The sequence below is a fragment of the Natator depressus genome, chromosome 6 (assembly GCF_965152275.1).
Source record: "Natator depressus isolate rNatDep1 chromosome 6, rNatDep2.hap1, whole genome shotgun sequence".
NCBI classification, from domain to species: Eukaryota; Metazoa; Chordata; order Testudines; family Cheloniidae; genus Natator; species Natator depressus.
The window spans coordinates 58971864-58996150 of record NC_134239.1 but is presented as its reverse complement, the minus strand read 5'-3'; the positions used below and the strand labels follow the sequence as shown (position 1 = coordinate 58996150).

The following is a 24287-nucleotide window of genomic DNA, read 5'->3' as shown; positions in this document are numbered from 1 at the left end:
CCTGGCTAACCTTCCAGGCTAGGCAGCAGCCACTGGACTGATCCAGCAGTAACCGTCGCTGCAGCTAGTATGTCACAGCCTCTCCTGGCTGGCACCACGGCAGAGTTCCCAGCACAGAACCATAATGTGGTACTAGAGGTGGGTTTGTTTTTTTAAAGACTTTTATTGGAAAAGAAAAAAAAAATCCAAAAGTGGTGTGGGCTGGCCCAACACCAGTGTGAGAGCGGAAAGCGGGGAGAGGCCACAGCGCCCCGGCACAGACACGGATTAGAAGAAACAGAAGGGAAAGGAAGAGAAAAGGGAAAGGCCCATGAACCTGGGGGAGATTCTTTCCTGGTTGCTGCAGGACCCTTGGGTTTGCACCTGCTGGTAGACAAGCAGGCAGCAGGAAGGGGTCACCATGACCAAAGAGGCCAGTCCTTGGGTGAACAACTTGTGAGCAAAGGCAGGTGAAGTGGGGGAGGCTAGAGGCACACAGCAGACCACTGCTGGGAGGCATACATTGTGCCTCTTGCAAAGTCAAGGAAACCAGAAATAACGAGACGTCTCCAAATGTTTCCATTGCATGTGAGCCCAGCAGGGTACTGGGGCTCATTCCTTCCTGCTCTCATCATCCCTGCCCTCTGTGACTGGGTCACTTGCTAGTTCACTGGTTAGCTTTTCTTTTTCCTTAAAGCACCGCTGTGACTCAGACAGGTCACGAGCTTCCCAGAGATGTGCCAAAGGCCACTTAGCTCCAACAAAGGGTCCAAAAATGTGAAGGGCTCCAGCTGCTCCCAGCCCAGAGCGCCCCACGCTCATCGCACTGAATAGCTGAAAACAGAAGCAGAGAAGGGAACACTGGGGTCCAAAAAAGGCGCCAGACAGTGGCACAGAGTGGGTACGGGGAAGGTAAACAACACCTCCTTCAGGTGAGAGTGGATTTGGTCTCTACACAACTAGTGATTAAAAAAGGCATCACAGTTAAGGATGAAGTTGGGGGAGGAGGAAGAATGGAATTTGGCAAAACATCGCCGAGCGGGGGGGCCATGCTGCAGCGCCGAGTGGTGTATGTCCAGATGGGTTCAGGCACCGTGTCTAGGAGACGGGAGGGTCAGCCCATCCCTTCTAGTCCTTCCCCTTCCCTTTCCTGGCTGTTTGGAACAATGGAACAAGACATGAGTTAGTGCATCTGCGGGACGCCCCCATCTGCTGCCTTACCGACCCTGCTGTATCTGGAGAAGTCACTTCAGCATGTCTGTAGCTCACCTGTTACAAAGCTGCCTGCACGCCACTGGCTTGGGTTTTGGCTGCAGTGGCACATAGGCCAGGCAGCTGCAGTGAATCCAGCCAGGACCAAGGGAGGGCGAACCCTGCTAGTCAGTGCACTTGCCTGTAAAGTCTCTGCTCAGTGGGTACAATGCTTGCCATCCCATGTGGTGCTACCATCTGCTGGTGGATCACCTGGACCTTCTGTCCTTTGACATACCAGGAGGCATCATATTATTTGCACTAAACTCAGTTGTGTTTTGTGGGTGTAGTGACTAGGTAGGGCTGTAAGGGCAATAGCCGGGGAGAACATCCAACAACTGGTCATGTCCTGTCACAATCACAGAGTGAGGCCTGCCTGGGCATTGGGGTACCAGCTCAGTAATCTATATACACTGGTTTGCACTTGAAAGTAGACAGCAAGCACAGCTGGAAGTTCCCAGCTACAGCTTTGACTCTAGTGGGCACAAGCAAACTGTATTAAGACTCTTTAATGACCAGCAGCGAGAATGGACTGGGGGCCTTTCACACCTTGAAGGATCCCAAAATGCCTCTCAGATTTTATAAGCAGAAATTGCTTAAGCCCCATCGAAATGCAACTCTCTATAGGGTGCACTGCGATGCAACACACCAGTTATATAAGGGAGCGAGACAGGGTGAAATCCTGGCTCTGCTGAAGTCCATGGGAGTTTTGCCAGTGGAGACAGGATTTCACCTAAAGACTCCTGTAGTGGGATTTTGAGCCTTGTGGAATGTAATGATCGGAATAGCAGTTTCACCAAGGTAGAGTTAACAACCCAGCTCTTGTGAAAAGAACCAGGGTCTTAAGGAGACCATGTATCCAGGACCTCAGCGTTTTGTTTCCTCCAACAGATTACTCTTGCATTTGCAGAGGGCTCCACAGACCCTGCCAGCACACAGGGTCAGTACTGACTCAGAGCCCTTCCTAATGAATCACCAGCACCACTCGGCAGCGTTACGGCTGTCCTTGGAAGTACAATCCAGACAGACCAGCTTAGATGGCTGCATTCCTCTTGAATGTGTCATGCACCTGACATACAGCGGCTCTTCCCACACAGTGGTAGGATAAGGATTTCTAGTGGTGGGGACTGACCTTTGGATTTTGACTTGGTCTTGGGAGAACAGGGCTTGGTCACTTGAATGGTCTCCTGACACTCGGCATTGTACAGGGCTTTCTTCAGGGTGCCTGAACGGGCCTTTAGACCTGTGGCAGCATCGCACCCGCCCCAGCTCTCAAACTTATACTTGCAGTCAGCTGGAAGAGAGGTTGGAGCCATTAGTTCTATGCAGGGACCAGAGTAAATGGCAGCCTGTTAGGAGCCCCGGGAACAGTGTTGGGCTGGTGGCCAAACAATGTTCATGCTGCTTGATCGGACAGCCTGGTATTGCATTCACATGGCTCCAGCTAGCAATCACACTGCCTCTTCAGGCCCTGCAAGGCATTGGGTCATCCCACTTGAGTGAACAGCACCCGGCTACATGCAGCATGTGGGTTCACTACTGCCCCGTGTCACACGGATGCAACATCCTGATAGCATCTGTCCAGCTCTCATGCTCCCTCATGGGGACTTGACACCTGAACTCTGTTCTTCACGGGGCTGCCTCAACAAACAAACAGGCCATTCCAAAAGGCCTGATACCCAAATGGTGAGGCACAAGTTAGGCAGCCGGAGGGCAGCTCAAACTTTGAAGATCTCAGCACCAGCTAGCATGTAGTTTCAGAGGGGGCTTGGCAAGAAAAGCTCAGGGATCACCAGGTCTGAACTTCTGGGAAGGAAAGCAGGACTCACAAGCCAGGCAAGTGTAAAGCAAAGATCAGTTGTGTGGTACTACTGGGTCAGATCGTCTGGTGAACCCCATTCTGCATCAGATCACTGGTCTATCTAACCTGCCCCTGCTGCACTGGGTCAGATCAATGGCCCATACAGCCTGATATCCCTAGGTGTCACCAAGGGCCTAATGTGGCCTGCAGAACCTTTACTGCAAGGGCCTTCCCAAATGGACTCCAGTAGCAGCAGCTGAATTTGGAACCCTCCGGCAAGGGTTAGTCTCTGCTCATTTCAGCCTGCCCCGTCCCCTGTAGTAAATTCGTGTTGACCAGGTGCCCTACGTTCTCTGGGAATTGGAGAGCTCAGCAATGGCTACTGCTCCTATGGCAGAGCTAACCTGACTTGCGTCTAGCCTTTCTTCCATTGCAGTGCACCTACAATGCACTGCTCTTTTCCTTTCGGCAGGGAAAGAGACCCTATCTCACAGGAGATATGCTGAACCCAGGAGTGTTCACTGTGCAGCTTGTGGCCATCCCAGCTTTTAACAAAGGTGTGGTCTGCAGAGACTACATGTTCACCATGCAATCCTCTGCCAGGTAGGAATGGCCAGACCAGACCATTGCAAACCGGGACATGCAGGCTCTATATGACACACAGATATATGAGCACATTGGGTGCAAGGTAGTGGAAGGTGAGGTCATAGGTGCACACTTGGGCTCCTGGCTGGCTGCTTGCTTGTAGGTCCTTGAGAAGGGTAATGTTGGGGCTCCCATATGTTAACAGGACAACAACCACAAAGACTCCAGCTTTTGGACAAAAGTCCTGCTAGTTTCCCACAGCCATGGGAAGCTGGTGGCCCTCTGAGCCTGGTGAGTGTCTCTGGGATGGGGCTGCGCACTCACCTCCAAACTCCTTCTTCCAGTTGCAGGGGATCTTGCACTTGAGTCTCTTAGTCTCCTCCTTGCAGGTCCCCTCGCGGTAGCCCACGCCACAGTCTTTGCTGTTTGGGGTGCAAGGCCCCCAGCGCCAATCCTCACACTCGGAGCCGTTCTTCTTCACCTTGTCTGCAGTGCAGAGGAGGGAGCAGGCAGTCACTCTGAAGGACACAGAACTGCAGCTGGTCCCATAGACAGGGACTCTGCCCTCCCTCACTTGCAGCCAGGGACATGAACATCCCCTGACCCCACCCATAACCAGCCCCACGGAGCAGAGGATGAGGGACGAGTTCTCTTCCTAAGCAGCCATGAGTTTGCCCCTCACCTTTCTTGTTTTTACCAGCCTCAGAGGCTGCAGCCATGAGGATCAGCACCAGGAGGAGGAAGAACCCACGGACCTGCATTCTGCGTGGAAGAAGGGAAATATATCAGCACAGAAAGCCAAGCCTGTGCACTGAGGGGGAAGACCCAGGTGTGAGGGATGGCACATGTGAGGAGCGGGACATGGGGCTGATGGTGGGGAGGGAAAGAGGGTTCTGGAACTGATGGGCAGGATTGCATGGGCTCAGGGGAGGGTGTCTGAGTCACTCTCTTCTGGGCTTATGGTGGCCCAGGTCCCAGGGATTTCAGTCCCTCTGGCTTGGGGCTGTGCAGCCCCCTCTGCAGGACAGAGCTGGAAACATATGCAGCCCCAAACTCTGAGCAGTGATCTCTCTTCCCTAGCAAAGCCCAGGGCTGGAGGAGGGACCAAGGGACAGGAAATGGGGGAGAGGCTACCACCCTGAGCTCCACCAGCCCCAATGCTTGGCCTGGCCTAGCAGGAGGGGGCCAGGGCCCTTTCTAGGGCTCTGTGTGTCAAGTGGGAGCCTCACCTAGCTGCAGGATTCGGGGGGCTCCTAAGCCAGCCCCAGTGACAGGGCTGGGACACAGACAGCCATTGTAGTCTGGAGGGAAGTGAGGCTGGCTTCCCACCAGAGACCAACAAACGGTGAGTGTGACAGGGCTAGACTCCCCAGTCTGTGTGTGTCCCCAACTTACAAGCTCTCCAGGCTGTGGGACATTCAGACATACGGCTGCAGAGAGTATATGGTGCAATCCAGTTCCCACCCCAATCCTCCCCTTCCAAGCTGGATGGTCAGTGCTCACAGTGGGGTGGCTGCAGCCATATTTAAATAGATGCTACCTCTGGTTACAGAGGTGCATGAAGGAAGGAGGGGTGCGTCCGTCCCACTACAGAGTGAGGGATGGATAAGGTGACCCCAGACACCCTGTCCAGCCCAGCCCTCTAGCTCGGTGTGTGAGGAGGAGGAGCTCCCCCCCTCCCCCCAATAATGAGCTCCCCAGTGACTGGGGTGTTCCAGCAGCTCAGCCCCTTTTATCCTGCTGCTGGCCTCAATACTGGGCCTACGGGCATGAGGCAGTGGGTCCAGCATGCATGTCCCTACCTCACAACCATATGCCTCTCCCTCTGGGAACTCAGTATAGTCTAAATGCTGCCACCCCAGCCCCACCTGGACCAGGAGCAGGGGGCCTGAGGGGATTTGACTTTCAGGGTTCCACAGGCACAAACAAAGAGGAAAGTCAGCTCCTAGTGGAGAAGCACCTGGGTGGGGGAGGGCAGGCAGGGGGAGGGGAAGGCCTTCATATGCTAAATGCAGACAAACCGTTGGGAATCCCAAGGTCTTGCCCACATCAAAATGCAGTCGCCTCCTCCCTGAACTAGCTAGGAAGGCACATCTCGATGGGTATGTCACCAGCCAGATGTGAGCAGACTCTGGTTTTAAGTTGCCAACCCTCCAGGACAGTCTTGGAGACTCCAGAAGTTGAAGATTAATTGTTAATTCAAGATTATGTCACATGACAAAACCTCCAGGAAGACGTCCAACCAAAACTGGCAACCCTAGCTGGTTTCCAGGTGAAGAAGACCGCAGAGTGAAAAGGAGGGAGAAGCCAAAGCCACCAGCCAAAGCTTGTCCACACCAGCCTGGTGAGGAAGCAACTCACAGCCACATGCAGAGCCCACCCTGAAAGGATCATGGATGACCACAAAGCTGTAACTATCTTTATATGCCTCTGTGTACAGAGGGTCGAGTTTCGCTGTGGAAGCGGCTGAACTCCTGACCAATTCTCCTGGGCTCTACGGGCTCTGCTGTAGCCATGTGAAAAACCAGGCCCTGTGTGCAACTCAGAGAAGGCCCTTAGCTCTGCACAACACTTGGGCCTGATCCTTTCTCCCAGCTCCCACTGACGTATGGTGGTGGGAAAGTGCAGGATTGGGACCCGCTTTTCAGCTTCTCTGGAGTCACCTTCTCTGTCCCCCCTCTGCTGGTGGGACCCCTTCCGGTGAGTATCAGGATGAGAAGAGGGCTCAGGCCTCCTGGTACAGGGTGTGGGTCAGCACATTAACATCACAATCCCCACCCCCAGCTTCAAACCAGGAGCAGCCAAGAGGAGGCTGGGAAAGCCAGTCCGCCCGAGGGTGGGATTTGTGCCGCTCCGGCCCTTGGAAAGCTGCTTGTCCTGTTTGCCTGCTGGCAGTAATGAGGCCCTGCTCCCTACTCCCCATCCCCAGTGATTCCCCAGCCCCCTTCCATGCCCACATTTCCCAGTGCCTCTTTTATCCAGCGCCCAGCAGGCCACCTCGCCCACGCCAAAGATCCCCGACGTTGCAGGGACGGCAGCTGCCATGGAACCTTTATCCAGCTCCAAAAGAATCCAGGGCAGAAAAAAACCACGACCATCGGTTTTTGAGAACTAAAACAGAAGATTAAAAAATATCCACACAATGCGGAGCTCATGTGGAGCTTTAGAAGTGAAGCTGCTCCCCCTGCTGGCTCCCTTAATGTCAGCCCATTACCATATCGCCACAAAGGGACCATGGATGCAGAAGGCCAGTCTGTGTTTGGGGTGGGGGGGAAAGGGGGCAGGGAAGGGGGAGAAATGGAAGTAGGAGTTGTGCATGTGTAACACACGCATTTCCTGGGTGTGGCGTTCTGTCCCATCTAGTGGCACCGAGACCACTTAAAGAGAGAGAGAAAATGAGTCTGCTCTACAGCCTTAGCTAACAGCTAGTTGGCTTTTAGCTCATGCAGTAGAGGCTCATGCCCTGACCTTCAGAGGTCCCAGGTTCAATCCTGCCCGCCAGCGACCGAGGTCTGTCAGTGTTACATGTGTGCGTGCACATGCCTCTGTGTTTGAATGTGCAATGGAGGAACTTGTGCACAGTGGGAGAGTGTGTGTGTCATGCACCTGTGGATGCATGATGGGGGAGCGTGTATGCACTGAGTATGTGCACACTGGGACCGTGCATGTGTTTGCACTATTGAGCAGTGGGTACATTTGTTAAGCTGACTTAGTTTCTACTTTAGCCCCACACCGGCTGACTTCTCTGAGAGGGCCCCTGGCCAGGGTTGCAGTCAGAGGCGCAGTGTCCCTGCGTGGGCAGGTCAGTGACTCGACTCTCCCCCCACTCACTACACCCTGTTAGTTTCCAGTAAATAAGGTGGCTAGAAATGGGTCCAACCCCAAATCAGAGACCTGGAGGGTGGGACCCAGAATCCAGACTCAGAATTCCCCAGCTCACCTGTTTCCACTGTAAACTGAACCCTAAGCCCAGATGCCCCTGCATCTGATGGGTTTGAAATCTGGCTCTGGAGCCCTCTCTGCAGAAAGCTGTCCCTTCGTTGGGGGGGTCTGAGCTGCTGCTGACATCAGTGCATCTGTCCCCTCCTCATAGCTCCAGGAGATCGATCCCGCAGCATTGTGGGTGTGAACAAAGGGCCCTGGCAGAGCAGTGCCACATCCTGGCAGTGGGGGGATGGGCAACAGCTTTTCACCTGCTCTTCCCATGACCAACGAGAATTCCTCTGATGTTTTCCCCATTGGTGTCAGTTCAGTGAAGGACAGCAATAGACACATGGAGCTGGTACAGCCAGTGACAATGCCAACTTCCCCCACACCCACCGAGGGCCAATACCAAGGGGTTGGTGGGTGGCAATGCCAGAGGGTAACATGCACATTAAATAAACAGGTACAACTTCACCACCATGGGGAGCCAGACAGGTTGCAACTGAAGTCCAGGCTCCCAGCTGGCAGAAAGATCAAGGCAGCAGGGACTGCACTAAGCTACTGCTCACGATGCTTTTTTAGTGTGCAGCATCATTCTGATTGAAGAGATGGGGTGAGGGGGAAGAGGGTGTCAAGCAGAGGTTGCCCTGGAAATTGTGTCATTAACAGCCCCATTTTCCAAAGTGATGCCTGATTCTTAGAGGTGCTGAGCCAGCTGGATTTGTGGGTCCACAGCGTCTCAAATACAGCAGAGATCAAAGGGGAGAGGACCATAGCTCCCACACCAGACTTTGTCCCATTCTGGAAGGCCAGGCCCCAGTCTTTCCATTACAAATCCCGTACACCTCACCCAGGCTTGGAGCTTAAACAGGAGGGGACAGGCCCCAGGCAGCTTGTGCAGAAGAGGGAGAAAACCCCTATACAGGGAATTGCAACTGCCAACCCAGGGAGCAGGTGAAATCTGGGTACTAGGAGGGGAGGAGATTAGACTAGCTGAGCATTAAGGTTACAGCTGCTTGGAGCCAATGCATTTGCAGATATGATGCTCCCCACTAGGTCCATATGCAGGGGGCGCAGCTCTGCTTGGCTTCACCTTCTGCCCTGTACCAAGTGCATTGCCAGGCTATTCACTTGTCGGCCCCTTTCCCCCACCTACAAGCCCCAGGAAACCAGGGAAACATGGCACACCCCTTCTCACTGTTGCTTCTGACGAGGCAGCTCCCCAGTGTGATGGCAGCACACCCACCCTGGCTCCAGTGAATCAACTGCCCCTGCTGTGTGAGACCCTCCCTGCAGGCCTGTTACAGGAGGGGACACACTGGGTGCAGTGTGGGGGGAGAAACACTGGGTCAACTTTTGCTCCCTTCCCCCACACGGTCACCCCGGCAGCACGCTGGGGAAAGCAGCTCCGTTCGTTATTCAGGCTCCAGTGCACTCACCTTTTGTGTGTCCGTTGCTGTGAAGCTCTCGGCTTCACTCTGAATTGAACTGTCACAGAGAATTACACAGCCCGGCTGGTTGAAGGCAAAGCTGAGGGGACAAGAGCCGCCTTCCGCTTTCCCCACCTCAGCTGGGAATTATCCTGGGGAGCCCAGGGCCAGCCAGAACACAGCTCAAGCCCCTTCCCACCAAACTCTCCTCAAAGAGGCTGCAAGGACAAGCGCTCAGCATTGAGAACGAGCCGGAACAGCACACCTTCCGGAGCTAGAGGCTGAGAGCTTGCTACAGCCAACTCTGCTGCCCTGCTCTCTACAGCACCTCCTGCTGGGAGTGGATGGGACTGGAGTAGAAAGGAGCTCCCCACAGCCTGTGTTCCTGCCCTGCTCTCTACAGCACCTCCTGCTGGGAGTGGATGGGACTAAGGTAACTAAGAGCTGCCCCAGAGACAGTGCCCTATTCAATTTCCTACTGGGCCCTCAGAGCAGCACCTTCAAACTATCTCCCCTTTTACTCTGACTCTCCCATTCACCTCCACTCTGTAACCTCTGCTTCTGCCTTGGCCCTGGGCTATCCTCTGCCCACCTCTACAGCGTGACCTTGTGTAACACAGCCTCCAGTCTGCTTAGGGTGATATTCCCATCTCCTCTGGCCTGGGCTAATGCAGCTCCCTCCTCTCCGGCTTCCAATACTTGCAGCCCTCTTTACTGGCTGCTCACTGCAAACTGGCTGTCCTTACTTTTAAAACTCTCCATGGATTTAGTCCATTCTACATCATGAACTTTGTCTCCTTGTTTCTTCTGCTCTTCTAGTACCAGCCTCCTTTCTGCTATGTCCCACGCTTCTCCCCAGTATGGTGTGAGAGCCTTCTCCTCCGCAGCTGGGACACCACACCGGCGTGACTGCCCTCCCTGGTGCACAGTAAGCATGTCCTCCAACTTCTGGAGGCAGGATGCACTACCCTGTCCTTTGCCGGTGAGCAAAACCCCCAGGAAACAGTTCCAAAACCAAAACAAGAGTCCTCATTTCAGCGTGACCTACCAGAACTCTGTGTTTGAGCTCCCCTTGCAGGGGCAGCAGCTAAACACTAGTTTCAGAATGCTGTCCCAGTGAGAGACAAGTGTAGGACAGACAAGAAAAACAGGGCAGGGGATGGACAGGCTTGGCTAAAGCCCTGGCCTAGGGAGCAAGGAGTCCTGGGTTCTGTGCCAAGCTCTACTACTGAGTTGCTGTGCAAGTCACTTTCCATCCCTGTGCCCGAGTCGGAAAGAAAAAAAAACAACCCAACCCTTGGAGATCAGTTCTGGCCATTATTCAGTCTATGGTATTCTGTGGAGAAAGGGAGGGAACTAAAATATCAAAAATGTTCAGAATAATTTCAATCCCCCTGATGGTTCCAGTTCCAGATGAAAATGACTTGAAATGTGCTTGCAAAACTGTTGGTCCTTTTTGCAACTGACTCCTGCCCCCTTGCTGGCTGGTTACATTTGTTCAGCTCCTCAGATGTTCAAATCCAGGGTACCTATCCCCCATGCCTGCTCTCTCCCAAGCAGGCTGAGCTGTGAGAGTTTATACAGATTTTGACAGCATCTCCCATTGCCAAGGATTTCACACACTTTGGCTCAGCCCTCTGGGTGATATTGGAATGGGATCTGAAATGCCAACCATAATCATGAGGGGTCTTGGGACCCCATCTGAGCTGCACTCTGTGCCAGGCAATGCCAGCTGCGGTTACCACTCCTGAAGCAGGTGCAGCTGCAAACTTCCCTGCCCCTGAAACCTGACTGCTCCCTCTGCAGCCACTAGACCTCTGGTTCCTGTTGCTGCTGCCTGGAAAGGTCCTGAGAGACCCTAGGGAGTGAGGGACATCGCTTTGCTGCTAATCCTATCTGCACCCCTTGCTTTCAACATGGGGACCCCTCTGCTTGGCTCACACTGCAGCTGGGTCAGACAGCAGAGCCTCTGAGTCTGTGAAGCAGAGGGCAGGGGGAGAAGGGGGTTAACCACCGCCCCCTCCCTTTGGAACCTTGGTGCTCTCCCTAGAGCTGAGCAGCTCTAACTCCCCAGGGACGGGAGCAGCACATCCTCCCCGCCAGGATCTCAGGAGGGAGTCAGGCAGGGGATGCTAAACCTTCCCCATGGACTCCTTATATGTAACAAGGGTCTGGTACCCTAATGCCCTGGGGCCAGTGGGAGAGCACAACTGTCTGGAGTTAGTCAGCTTTCTCCGGGGACCATGATAACCTGCCCTTTGTGGTAGGGAAAAACGCCTATTCTGAGTCAGGACGGGTTTCCTGTTGCCCCCTATCACCAGGGATGGGCTGATTCATTCCACAGACTCCCCTTCAGCCTTGGCTTGCAGAAGCCTGGCTGTCTGTGGTTAAAGCTGCAGCAGGGAGGGAGACTGGGGAGGCTGGCTGCCTACCCATCCATCACATGCACCTCCTGCTAAATCTGCCCTGCCCCGCTGCTCCTTGCCAATGGCCCTTTCAGGGAAGGCCACTGACCTTCTCTACCATGCTGAGACCAGCCCCCTGCTCTGACGCTGCCACCCCCCGTCCCCTTCCCTCTCCTCCCCTCCCCTCCCCTCCCCTCCAAGACATCCTTCCCCTTCAGTAGTCATATCCCTCTGGGTGTCTCCAAGCCATTCTCTTCCTCTGAGCATCCCCGGCCTCTCCCTCCACACCCTCTCAGGCTTGTTGCCTTGACCCCTCCTTCCTCCCCACTTGAACTGGGTGGCAGCTGCTCTGTAGTGTGAGACTGTATCACCATGGGCTGTTTTCTCCCCAGTTATGCTCAGTCCTTTCCCCTGGACATGGGCGGCACCGTTCTCGGGTTTCCTTGGATTTTGCAGAATGAAGCAGAAAGTGTCCCAGCTGCCAGCTCTCCTCACTCCCCTGCGTTGTCAGGTCACTCTAACACCTCCTTCTGCACAGAGAACTGTCCCCACAGCCCAACCTCCCCTTCCCAAGGACCTCGCCTTCCCCTGCAGATCCAGACACGGGCAGTGCCCCAGCTCCATAGCCATCCAGCCCCAGGAGACTCCTCACAGACTCTACAGATGCCCTCCCAGAATCTCCCCAAAGTCCTGCTTCTCCTGCTCCCACTGCCAATCTGGTGAGAACTTTCTCCCCCAACCACCACCTGGCAAAGGAATCCACGGGCTTCTCTTTATCTGGCCCCAGTTCACGAGGGCACCCATAACAGCACCGCCTCCTCCAGCACAGCCAGTTTCCAGTCATCCCTTCCCTCTAGTGCCCTTGGGTTCCTGCTCCCCCATTACTGCTCGTGTGGGCAGCGCCTTCCCCAGCTCATTCTGCTGCTCTCTCCCCTTCCTCTTCTCAGCAGAGTGCAGGAGAGCAGCACTCCCTGCTCGCCCAAGGGCTTCCTGGGCCATTTCTGTCTGAGCTTCACCATCCAAGCTGCCCCCTCCTCCTTGTAGTTAACCTGTAGCTCCCTCCTCATGCTCCCTGGCCGTCCTGCAGCTTCCACACTGGGGGGCTAGATTCCCTCCCCTGCTTCTGATCCTGCCTTTCAAGACACCTGTGCTGGGGCCTCCCATGCGACTGATTTCTTAGCCCTCTCCTCTTCTCCACCGACCTTTCACCTGGGCACCTGGTGGGAGCCTGTCACTATATAGGCCTCTGGTCACAGCTAGCAATCTCTGGGGACTGGCCCCACCCCGGGGGGGAGGAGGGTGTTAGCAGAGCAGGAGTTAGGAGAGGGGAGGCTGCTCCAGGTGGTATAGAGAAGAAGGCTCTTGCACGACCGACCGGTGGGGAGCACGTGAGGGGACAGAGAGGGGGAGGCCTGTCTAGAGGAGCACAGGGAGGAGAGAGGCAAGGTCTGGGTGGTTGACTGGAGACGTCCATGGGCGGTTTTAAGGAGGTGATGTGTCACTGGCCCAAGCAAAGGCCGGGGAGCCAGTGCAGGTGCTGGAGAGGATGGGAGGCACACACCAGGCGGGCAGCCGCAGCCAGCAGAGCAGGAGGAGGCGCTGCAGGGACTGTGAGAACTGGGCTGTGCCCAGAGCCGGCAGGGACTGTCCTGGGCTCCACACTCTTCCCACGCCCACAGCCCTCAGCTCAGCCCAGCAAGGGAGCCCCTGGGGGCCAGCCTGATAGCCCAAGGCCCGGGGTTGGAATTTAACACAGAACAGAGCCCCCAGCGGCCCACCCCTGAGCCTTCGGGATGGGGGGGGGGTCACGGCCCCGAACCCTCCGCCCCCCCAGATGCTGGAGAGTTGGGGGCACAGCAGGGCAGGAGGGTGAGACTGGGCCGCAGCCGGGCCTCGGGCCGGGGGGGGGGTCTTCCTGCGGAGCGGGGCTCCTGGAAAGCCCCGGTGTGGCGGAGTCCCGCTCTAGCGCTGCTCCTCCTTCCGCAGCAGGGGGAGCGCAGCCTGCTCGGCGCCCAGCGGGACCCCCGCCCCACCAGCGCGGGGAGAAAGAGCCGCCTCGCCTCCTTCCGCTGCAGGCTGGAGAGGGGCCACGAGCCAGAGCTGGGGATGAACCGCGCAGGGGGTCGGGGTGCCGGATCCAAGCGAGCCCCCCCCCCCCCCGGGAATGTGCTTGGTGGGTCCTAGCCACGGGATCAGGGCTGGACACTGAGGCACGGTAGTCCGGGGAACCCTGAGTCCAGCCGGGCAGAGGGGCAGGCACTTCACCTTCGCCTCCCCAAGGGAAGACCCGCGAGCCCCTTGTTAGGGGTGGGGAAACTGAGGCACGGCGCAGGGACTTGCCCCAGGTCACACAGCGAGTCAGTGACAGGGTTCTGCCTCCCTGCGGCACCGGGCACTGCTCAGGTGCCCCCCAGGGTGGTGTCCTGGCGGCCGGCCACGCGCGGCTCTCAGGCTGGCAGGAGGGGCTGGGGCACAGATCCCTCTTTTCTGTGCGGAGAGGGCTGGGCAGACACCACCCCCTGCCCCCCATTTCCTAGATGCACCGCGGTGGCCCCAGCGTGCCCGGCAGATGACAGCCCCTGCGAGGATCCCCCGCAGGCAGCCCCTCGCCCGGGAAGGAGCGTTCCCCTCCGGCGCGGATCAATGTTCCCCAGCAACCTGTCCCGGGCCCCGGGCTGCGGCGAGACTCGGGGCAGCATCGCCCCGCGGGCCGGCCGGGACGCTGCCCAGGGCTCTGAGCCGCGTTCCCCATCCAGAGGAGCCGCCGGCAGCGGGGCAGCGTCGCCCTGCGCTCCGGCTCCGCACTCACTTGTCTGGGCGCTGAGCTCTGCTCCGGTGCTCGGTCTCCGCGCGGCTCCCGGGGGTTGATCGCTCGCTGCCCCGCCGCCGCCGCGCTCCCCAGCTCCTTCCCTTTGTGTCTTCAGAACTAGTTTCAGCTGGTCACATGTGGACACCACCTCGCGGAGCGCGGCGGCCCCTGACGTCGCTCCCAGCTGACAACAAAAGGTAGCTGGAGCCCAAACTTCGCCGGCTCCGCCCCCCTGGCCGAGAGCCAGGCCCGGCAACAAAAGCAGGAGCCCAGCCGCGCTCCAGCGGCGAATCCTGGCCCGGGCCGCCCGGCCTTGGGGCAGGAAGAAACTGCCCGTCTGTCTGTCCTCGGCCTGCTCCCAGCCCCAGGCCTGCTGGCTTGAACCCCATTACAAGACCTGGTGGTAAAGACATTGGGCCAGCTCCCGAGGAGAGGGGGGCTGGGGTAATTTACACCTTCAACCCCCCTCCCACCCCAGCAAGTAAGGTAGGCAGACAAAGCACTGTCCAAACCCGCTGCCAAAGGACAGGAAGAGACCTGGACTGCCAGACCCTTTCTACTCCAGTGCCAGGAGACCCCCGCAAAGGATCAGGCATCCTGAAAAACATCTGATCAAACAGTGAAGAAGGAAAACTGTAACCCAGCTGGGGAGATAGTAGAGATGGGCATCACCCACTCAGTAACCCGCCTCCAGATCAGGCATGGGCAGCAGTGACCAATAGACACTGGGAGCAAACACAGTTTTTGACCTTATCCCCACTGCCTTGTATCCACCCCAGACAGACTTGAAGGGGTCTGTTTCTTTGTTACCCTTTTGCAATAGTGGTCATGCCAGTGAAGTCTCTTAGGTTGAATTGAATTGACTCAGAGGCAGATTCAAGGGGGATGTGGCAGGGCAGGGGAGATTACATGTCAAAGAGTGGATCAAAGGGGCATCACTTACCCACGGAGGGGACCTGAGACAAGGGGTCTGTTCCACCCCTTAGAATCAGACCCACCTCTGAATCTGGTCCAGCAACTCTGCAACCCTTAGCCTTGGATGCATCTTTCCCCCTCACTTGGATCTCTCACACTGGGCACAAAGCAAAAAAAGCCATTCAGGGAAATAAAAGCACACTGGTGACAATGATTTCTTCCCCCACCCACACTCCATCTCCAGTGAGGAGGGGAATGCAGGAGCCAGGCCAGCTCTCCTGCTTTACTGCCCAGCAGACTGCAGGACTGGTGTCATGCCTAAGGAATGGGGTTGTGGTGGGGAATGAAGTCATTTTTCCACCATCCCCTCTGGAAGGATGTTGTAGAGAGAGCTGAGAAGCTGCAGATTTCATAAACCGCTTCAGAATCTGAAATCTCTTTCCAAGAGAGTCCCACTTTTGACTCACACGTTGCTGGCAGTTTCCTGACTGCCTGTCCAGCATGGCACATGTGTGCATGGTGCATGCGTGAGTAAGCACAAGCTCACATGTAGTTAAACTCTGGACTAGGCTTCCAAGGGAGGTTGTGGATCCCTATCATTGGAGGTTTTTAAGAACAGGTTGGACGAACACCTGTCAGTGATGATCTAGGTTTACTTGGCCCTGCCTCAGTGCAGGGGGCTGGATTTGATGACTTCTCAAGGTCCCTACATTTCTGTGATTCTGGAATGATGTCTAGAGCATACAGTGGGTGAGCGAGACCCCAAAGCAGAGCAGAGAGCACATGCCTTTTGCATTGTCTCATCTCTTTGTCCATTACTCAGATACTAGTGGGCAAACAGAAGCTCCTACTGTGATCCGTGACAATCAGCTGCCTCCTTCCCCATTCATTGTTATCCCAGGCCCAGCTCTGTGTGGTGTCTGGCCAAGCCAGGACTGTGTGGGGATGTGAGAACAAGGCAGTACACAGCTGAAGAGGGAAACCCCCCGAGAGGAACAAGAGTGATTCTTTCGCGTTCTCCACAGGGATGTAATAAGGAGCAATCGGAGTGAATTTAAGCAAGAGGACATTCCAGCTGAATCTCACAAAAAGCATCTTGAAGGCTGGATAATTGTTTCCCCAAGGGGCCAAGGTGAAAGAACCATCACTGGGGATATTTAAAATGAGATTGAACAGAGCCCGAAAAGGATAAACAAAGTTCAACTGCACAGAATGTGAGGAGCTGCCTGCCCTGGGTGTGGCAAGCTGGTCGGGCTTGCAAGTCTCTAACATTAGCATCACCATTATGCCCATGGGCATGACCTGCGACGTAACAGACCCTGGCTTGTGGTACCGGTGAAATAGCCAGTTCTGAAGGCAAGAGCTGCTGGTTTTGCTCAATCGTTTCTGGACCATGGAGCACGAGAACAGGAGGTACCAGGGCCCTGCTAGCGTCTCAAGCTGAATCTGCCCGAAGTGCTTCGATACTGAAGGTCAATAGTATTGTTTTTCTTTCCTCGCTCTCTCTCCCCTCTATTTCTGCTCCTCCCCCTGACTTTCTCCCATACTCCCCCTTGGTCCCTGGGGGACCAGAGCATGCTGATGACTGTTTGGGAAGGTGAGTGGGGAGCAGAGTGCATTTGTAGGGATCTCTTTCTAATTGCAATGGAGGTGACAGTCCTGTGCTTGTCCCTCCTGAGCCCTCAGGGAGGGGATGCAGGGGGACATTATGTCCTCCTCTGGCTCAGAAACAAAGCTCTATGTTTGCAAAAAGGGAGCAGAGTGGGGAGAGGGCCCAGGGGCCAGGAACCCAAGGACATTTCCCTGCAGCTGTGTGGATATCTGTAAGGCAAAAAATAATCCACTGCCTGTTGGCTTGATTTTTAAGATGCTCTGTAAAAGCATGGCACATGCCTAAAGGAAGGTGGCACTGCCTGGGTGTAGCTCTGTCCTGGGAGAACATAGCATGGGTCCTCTGGAAGGGTAGCCTTGTCTCGTTTGCAGTTGGTCTGGAGGGTAGCTGATGCGGGTAATGATTAACACAGCCATATGTGCACTGTCCTGCCCTCAGCACAGGGTCTGGTTAGTGCAGGCCAGGTTTGTGTGTATATTCAGTGACATACATATGCTGGCAAGGCATGCATCTGGCACTCACTTGGGTACCCCGACACATATGAGCATGCAGATGCACATAAATGTACTTCTGGTACACACCTCCAACCACCTCTACCACACACAGGATTCCATAGGAACCTCTGCAGTCCATGTCCTGCTGGCCAGGGGGAGTTTCAAAAATCCACTACCCTCTGTATGGAACAGTACAATCCCCCCCCTCCCCTGGGAGCTGGAGGCAGAGTCCCAAAACCTCCCAGAAGAGCAATGGGATTTTTGAATTCTCTTCCCCCTCCCACAAGCTGGAAATCTCTGGTCTCTGTGCTTACTGACAGTCCCTGCTGGGGAGGAATGGTCCAAATGCTGAGGGGTCTGGGAACTGAAGTGGAACTGACCCATCCCTGAAATCCCAGCATGTATGTTTGATCCTTGGCCCCAGAGCCAGAAGGGCTGGGGCAATTTAGCGTGTACTACACCAGCCACACACTCCTGCCATTAGCTTCAAGGGGCTGTTAGTGACACAAGGCTCCCAGGGGACGGAGGGAATGTGTATATTGGGGGCAGAGGGGAAGCTTATAAACCCCAAACAATCTACAGAATGTAGGGGTGTGAAGGTGGGTCAGATTACTATGCAACCCTCAGGGTTCCGAATTTGAGGTGTGAGTTAAATTTCCCAGCCCTCACCCCACCTCATTAATTAGCAAGATGCTGTGTCCATCTCCAACACCTTCATGAGTGCAGCTCAGAACACTGTGGGGGTAGATCAGGACTGTTCTCTCTATTTTACATAGAAATAAACACAGATGAATTGCTCACGCTCACATGAATGAGTCAATACCAGAGCTGGAAACAGAACTCAAGAGTCCTAGCTCCTAGCCCTCTGATCCAGTGACCAGCCCACATTCCTCTCCTGGACATGGGAAGACCACCCAGTAATCCTGCCTTCCAAGCCCCAGCTCTGACTACTAGAGCATACACCCTTCCAGAAATGGGAAAAGAACACAGGAACCTTGGGTCCCAGTCCTTGCTCTAACCCCCAGCGTGCATCCCTTCCCAGTGACATGGTCTCTCATGGGTAGGTTGCTATCAATGCTACAAGTGCTCTTTGGGAATAGTTAATACAAACAGAAACGTTTCAAATTATAATAAACAACCCTGCAGCTGCAAAGGGTCCGATTCTGGGGGGACAAACTCCCAGAAGCCTGACCCCAAAAGAAAGAACAAGATGCTCAAGACAACAGGCAGCAAATTAGGAGCTCACTGTCCATGCTTCAGTCATGCTGATCATCAGGGTAAGGGGGAGAATTTTCTCCATGCTACACTGCACTGTTGGATTGCTGGCCAAGTGCACATGGGTGGGGAGGGGTCCTCTGAAAAGAAAGGCCTTGGGCCTAGGTAGGGAGGATCTGATCCAGCAGGGAAACCCAACACCTTCTGAGCTCCTGGCGAGGGCTTAGAACGGAAGCAGTGTTGCTGAAAGGGCACCTTAGTGTCACACATAAGCTGATTAGCTCATTCCTGTAGCATCTATCATCCTTGCAGGTCTCAGAGAGGGAGGGAAACAGGCAGTAAAATGTTCATCTTTTTATTTTAATGGCAAGAAACAACAACATCCAAACGGTCAAAGATGAAAAGCGATGGGAGCACGGCTGCTGTCCAGGCACTCGGCCTGCCAGAGCCGCAGTCCCAACAGAGTTACAAATATACAGTCCTAAGAGTCTAGGAGACAGGAACCGGGCATTGCACAGAATCTCCACCCTCCAGTATTACAAAATACTCTCCTCCTCGCATAAAAACAAGCCAGGCTTGGAATTGCACAGCAACTCAGCTTATGGGCGCGTGGACACCATGGGGGAAGTGGTCAGCGTGTGTTTGAACTACCTGTACAAAGACGAAGAGAGCATACAAATTGGGGAACGAGAGGACGGGCTCAGGGTGTAAACGCTTCCAGGCCAGGCTCAGTGTCCCAGCAGAGAGTGAGCAGTTTGTGCCATTAAAGAGACAGTGTCTGTCCTGCTGTTGGCTAGCGGCAGCCACAGCTGGACGATGAGGCCCTTTACCCTGACCCTCTGCATATGTGTGAGAGATGGACATGGAGATCCATCCATCAGGCAGCATCCTCCAATGGTGCCCAGCACATGACAAACAGCCTAAACTGGTTCAGAATCACCTTCCTCTTTAATGCACAAGGGCAGACCCATGATGGCCCACCTAAGCCAAGCAGCTTGCCCACAGTGCATGCCAGGGCCTTTAGTTCCCAGGGGCTGCTACAGTCCTGCATAGGAGAGCACCACACATTTTATGGATGCTGGGTGCAGGCTTGCTAAACTGCCATGCCCCCCCCCACGCATCTGGAGAGATGGGTCACTGGCCCATTTGTGCCCTGGGGCATAGCTGGATGCAAGAAAGTCCCCCTCACCCCGACAGAACATGTGCTGGTTGTTTGCATTCTTCGCTGGTGCCCCACACATCTCCTGCAGGTCCAAATCCCCCTTTTGCCTCAGAACCGGGGGCATCTGGCTTGCAACTGTGGTGGCCAGGCGTGTGTTAGTTCTCACCATATGGTTCTGTCTTCACCTGGGGTGGGTGGGGGGGGGGTGCGTGTGTGTGGCAAGGCCACGCAGAGGACAGGCACACACAGCACAGGAGGGGGAATCCCTGGCAGCACCTGAGACCCAACACTCCTGTCATCATAGTACTGATACAGCAGGTGAATCAAAACAGCCCCAAGGGCAGATCACAGCAACCAGCTCTGTGCCAGAGCAGCTCCCAAAGACATCAGCTCCACGCCAACAGGAATAATGGGGGGTGGGGGTGTGGGGGTAGAAGTGGCTCCAGGGCCTTCTTGCCCCCGATCCTGCTCTCCTTCCACCCATTGCGGGAACAATTAACTACTGAAAACAAAGTAAAAAGCAGGTTCCCCCCTCTGTAAACAAAACCAGAAGGGTCCTAAGAAACACCAGCCCCACTCTTCCTGAGCTCCGAGTGCAGCCCCCCACAGCCCCAACAGTCAAAGACCTGCTGGGCGAGTGGAGCTTCCTGTTTCTCAGAGCCACCTAGGAACCCAAGGCTGAGATGAACTCACCGGAAGGCGCTCACCTCCTGGCTGCTTCTGAGCACAACACGGCGCCACTGAGCCTTCATGTTTCACTGCTTGTGCTCCACACCAGAGATACACCCCTGAACTACTCAACTTCTGGTCTGGACAGGCCTGGTACCAGCCTGCCCTCCCTCAGCCAGCTCCCAGCCACCATGCTCTGGCAGGGTCAGACACTGGGGCAGTGTGAAGGGTCACACCCCAAACAGTCCTGGACTATTTAAGGCTGCTGCACCCACCCCAGCACAAAGCCAAGTGCAGGCCAGCTGGCTACTGGCTTGGTACGTCTCCCAGGTCCCAGGATTAGAGCTCCCCCGGGAGCAGAGGAGTGAGCCTCACAGTTCTGGAATGTTTGGGGCAAACTGCACTGCCTCTGCCAGGGATGGGGGCCACTGCGGGGAGGTAGCTCCCGCTCCCCTTATCTGTTGAAAAGGCGGCAAATGAAGTGACTAAGATGGCAATGGGGCATGTGCGTGAAACTGGGTGAGCAGGGAGCTCCAAGCAGCTCGGGGCAGACAGGAGGGGCCACACACAGAGAACTGGGGGCCCCGGCCCAGACAGTGGGAATCTACATGAAAGCTAAGGAGCAAGGGGTGGAATTATGCAGGGCCCAGAAGGGAGCAAAGTGGGGAGAGCTGGGCAAAGGGACTCAGACTGCATCTCGTGAACCATGCTGATAGGGGGCTGGTGTGGGAGCCCCATTGCTTGGGCAAAGCCCTGGGAATAGACTGAAGGGACTACTCCTGCCCTGGCTATGGGGCCAGAGGGCTAGACAGGGCCTCATCTAGCCCTTACCTCTAGGAGCTGTAGCTCTTGGGCCCTGGGCTGCTTTTACCAGATGATGGATCCAGCTCCCCGGCGCTCTTGGTACGGGAGTATCTGGTCTATGGCACGCTCCAAACCCCCAGAAGCCTCCCCAACTGCACACTGAAGGGGTCCAGGGCCAGCACTCCCAATGTGGGTGCTGGCGTGGCACGAACTCAGTACTAAGGTTAGAGACAAGCTCCCTCCTCAGCCTGGCAGCCTCCCTGCTGCGTAAGCAGCACATATTTTTACCCACACTTCCAGCAGGCTGGTGTGCAGCAAATTAGAAGCACATGTGGAGGAAAGGGAGGCAGCAGATGAACTCCGGGAGAGGAATCAGGAAGGGGGGCGGAGGAGGGAAGTGCCAGAAGGAGGCGGCTTGGGAGACCCGGGCACATTGCTGACATTTTGTTGTGGCACCTGGGTCCAGTTTTAACAAGCAGACAGCTTGCTTGGAACTCAGGGCAGATTTATGGGCATGGCTCCACTGGACATGCCAGGGGTTCTGGCCAGCTGTTGGGGGCCCCATGTGCGGCTGCATAGAGCCTCAGAGCAAAGGGAGGAAGCAGGAGTAGGAGGTGGTATGGCAGCTAGATAGCAGTTAACTTCTCTCAGGCCTACAAGCATCCCCAGTTATTCTGCAGTCGGGACAGCAGAGCTAGTGCCAACTGCAGGAGGAGGGCTGCTCTCTGGTGACCCCCTGTGGCGGTCCCAGGGAATGATGTGGGCAGGTTCTGGGGGTAGGCCCCTGAGGGTTGGCAGGGGCAGTACTAGTGGTGATGAGCCCAGTGGAACCGCAGCACATGGAGCCATGACTGGGGCAGGCAGGTGGAGGCTGAACAACAAGAGCCCACAAGGGCTACTGAGTCTGTTGAGGGGGCACCAGCCATCACTCCCACCAACAGGGGCAGCACAGAGGCTCCATCTCTCCCCAACCGCGGAGATGGCTCCTATAGGATGCACGGGTGGGAGAGCTGCCGGAGCAGAGTCCATCCAGTGCAGGGTGTATGGAATGTGGTGGGAGATACCTGGGGGGGGAGTGAGTCCCAAATGTCCATACAAATGAATACAGTCTCAGCCAGGCCTGGGACAGAGCTGCTGTCGCCTCTTCCCCCTCCTCTGGGACTAAGTAGAGATCTGGGAAGGGCTGGGCCGGACCCGCAGCATGGGAGTCGCCCTCCTGTCCTGCCCGCACTGGCACGACCACGTGGTAAGGCACACTGAGCACTACACAGCCGTCTCCTGATCCTCCCGCTGGATCATCTGGTAGTGCTGACGATGTTCGAGGTAGGCAGCCAGGTCAGGGTCGTTGGCCTTCTCAGCTCTGTGCTTGGGGGTGTCTCCCTGTGCAGAGGAAAAGGGAGCAAAGCAGAGGTGAAAGATCCGAACACAGACCCACAGGAGATCCCCCCCGACAGCCTGCAGCCAGTAACTTTGTGAGTGCCAGAGGGGCTCCTCCATACCAAATCTGCAGAGGCTGAGAGTCTGTTACAGCCCCCATCACAGAGCACTGAACCTAGAGCTCCAGTTGTAGCAGCTGTTGCTTTTAGCTCTGGAGGCCCCTCAGCTCAATCCCCGGTGTGGTGGCCAAGATGGCGGCCGCCACACTTGCACTCCTTTCTCCCTGCCATTTTACGTCCTGCAGGGCTGACCATGGGCATGAGAGAGCTGCTCTTACCATGTGGGGAGAGCTCTGCTTACAGCCTCTGCTTGGCCTGGTGTCTCTAGTGAAGAGCTGCAACACCACTAGTATTATGCTGCTCTCCTTCCACCAGACACCTGCGTCCCTCCCTGCCTCAACAGCTCCGTGCCGGGGGCAGCCACCCCCCCCCATGGCTTCCCCTTTCACGGCTGTGTTGTTTGTAGCCTAGTAAACTGGCTTTCAAACTGTGAGGCATGTCGGGGGGGGGGCCCAATTAAGTTACTGGGAGGGTGCGAGGACCTGACTGGTTACAAATTTTTTCTTGTTTCTTCAAAATATTGACGACAAAATAAGAATTCCTCACACTAGCTGCAAGGCTGAAAGATGGAGGAGGAGGGGCCTCTCCTTCCACAGGAGGTTGCGGGGAAGGAGAGGGGCCCTTACAGCTCACTGGCCTCTCCTGAGGCTGATGCACAGAGGCCCCCTGGGGACATAGTTTCTCCCTGCCCCCACAGGCTCTTGTGCATGTGTGGTGGGGATCACACCAGAGCCAAAGGAGCCTATGACCTCTCAGTGATTCTAGCAGGTCCCAGAGGCAAGGGCATAAGGAGAGGGGTGCAGCCCACCTGTCTGTGTCCTGCTGGGGTCACCCACCTGGAGTGGGTCACAGGCAGGGGATGCTCATGGGCTGGGGAGCAAGGGGGCACCCTGGCTAGGTTGGGCTCCCAGCCCCCATGGAAATTTCTGTTTCTAAGAAAGAGGGGAGGTGCTCCTGGGACATGAATCTCTGAAGGGGGACCCAGCAAAAGAGTTTGGGAACTTCAGACCTAGCAGAAGTGCTGCTTTCCCCCAAAGCCGCAGGCTGGGAGTAGGGTTTCTGGGAGTGCAGAGCCCAGGGTCAAACTGCTGCTGTCCATATTTGGTTCCCTGCAGGGCATGTGGCCAAGATGTGCGGTGTGCAATGTCTGGTGATAATAGGTTTGCCATAAAGGGAAGGGAAGCATGACTGGAAGATATAGCTGCATGCTGGAAAGGATACTTAGATTTTGCTAAGAGACTGGAAGGTGCGGGCTAGATAAGTCCCTGTCAAGCCCCTTTGCACCTCCTGCTGGCTAGGACAGAGACTGTCCTGTCACATGTATTCCCCTCTTCACGCACTGCATATAAAGATGACCAAGACTGGTCTCTCTGACTGTCCAGTCTCTGTAACCTGCTGCTTTTTCAGCTCTGTGGAAAGTAGGCTAGACAGAGTGAGGGGGAGAGAGCTGAAGGACATGTGGGGGGAGGAGTGAGGTGTACGTCTGGGGAGCGCTTTGAAACACCATCCCTCCCTCCTCCCCCCAGTAACTGCTCCTGCTCCTCAAGGAGGCTCACATTTCACCAGCTTATTGCAGCCATCTGGACTGTGTCCACTAATGAACTCCCGCACTCCATAAAAAGCAAATCTGTTAACAGCTTTCAGCTCCGTCTCCTCTCTCCTCCCTTCCCCCTCCCGCTGGTTAACTGCCCCTGCTCCTCTGTGCTGAACAAACCCTCTGCTGAGCAGGGCCAAGG

At 55.7% G+C, this 24287-nt stretch overlaps 2 protein-coding genes across 7 annotated transcripts in view; both read right to left on the bottom strand.

Moving 5' to 3' along the window:
• Window positions 1-609: 609 nt before the first annotated feature.
• MDK (midkine) lies at window positions 610-14368 on the bottom strand. The gene is made up of 5 exons (XM_074955363.1): window positions 14185-14368; window positions 4299-4378; window positions 3941-4102; window positions 2363-2524; window positions 610-1133 (listed from the first exon to the last, which is right to left on the bottom strand). The coding sequence occupies exons 2-5, from the start codon at window positions 4375-4377 to the stop codon at window positions 1108-1110; spliced, it is 429 nt and encodes a 142-aa protein (XP_074811464.1). The 5' UTR covers window position 4378; window positions 14185-14368; the 3' UTR covers window positions 610-1107.
• A 4420-nt stretch (window positions 14369-18788) lies between these two features.
• DGKZ (diacylglycerol kinase zeta) overlaps window positions 18789-24287 on the bottom strand; it is a 105670-nt gene continuing 100171 nt past the window's right edge. For all 6 annotated transcript variants that reach the window (XM_074955357.1, XM_074955358.1, XM_074955360.1 and 3 more), the window contains one exon: window positions 18789-22435. In XM_074955357.1, the coding sequence (XP_074811458.1) occupies window positions 22319-22435 (117 nt within the window). In that variant the 3' untranslated portion in view covers window positions 18789-22318. The remainder of the gene's footprint in view (window positions 22436-24287) is intronic.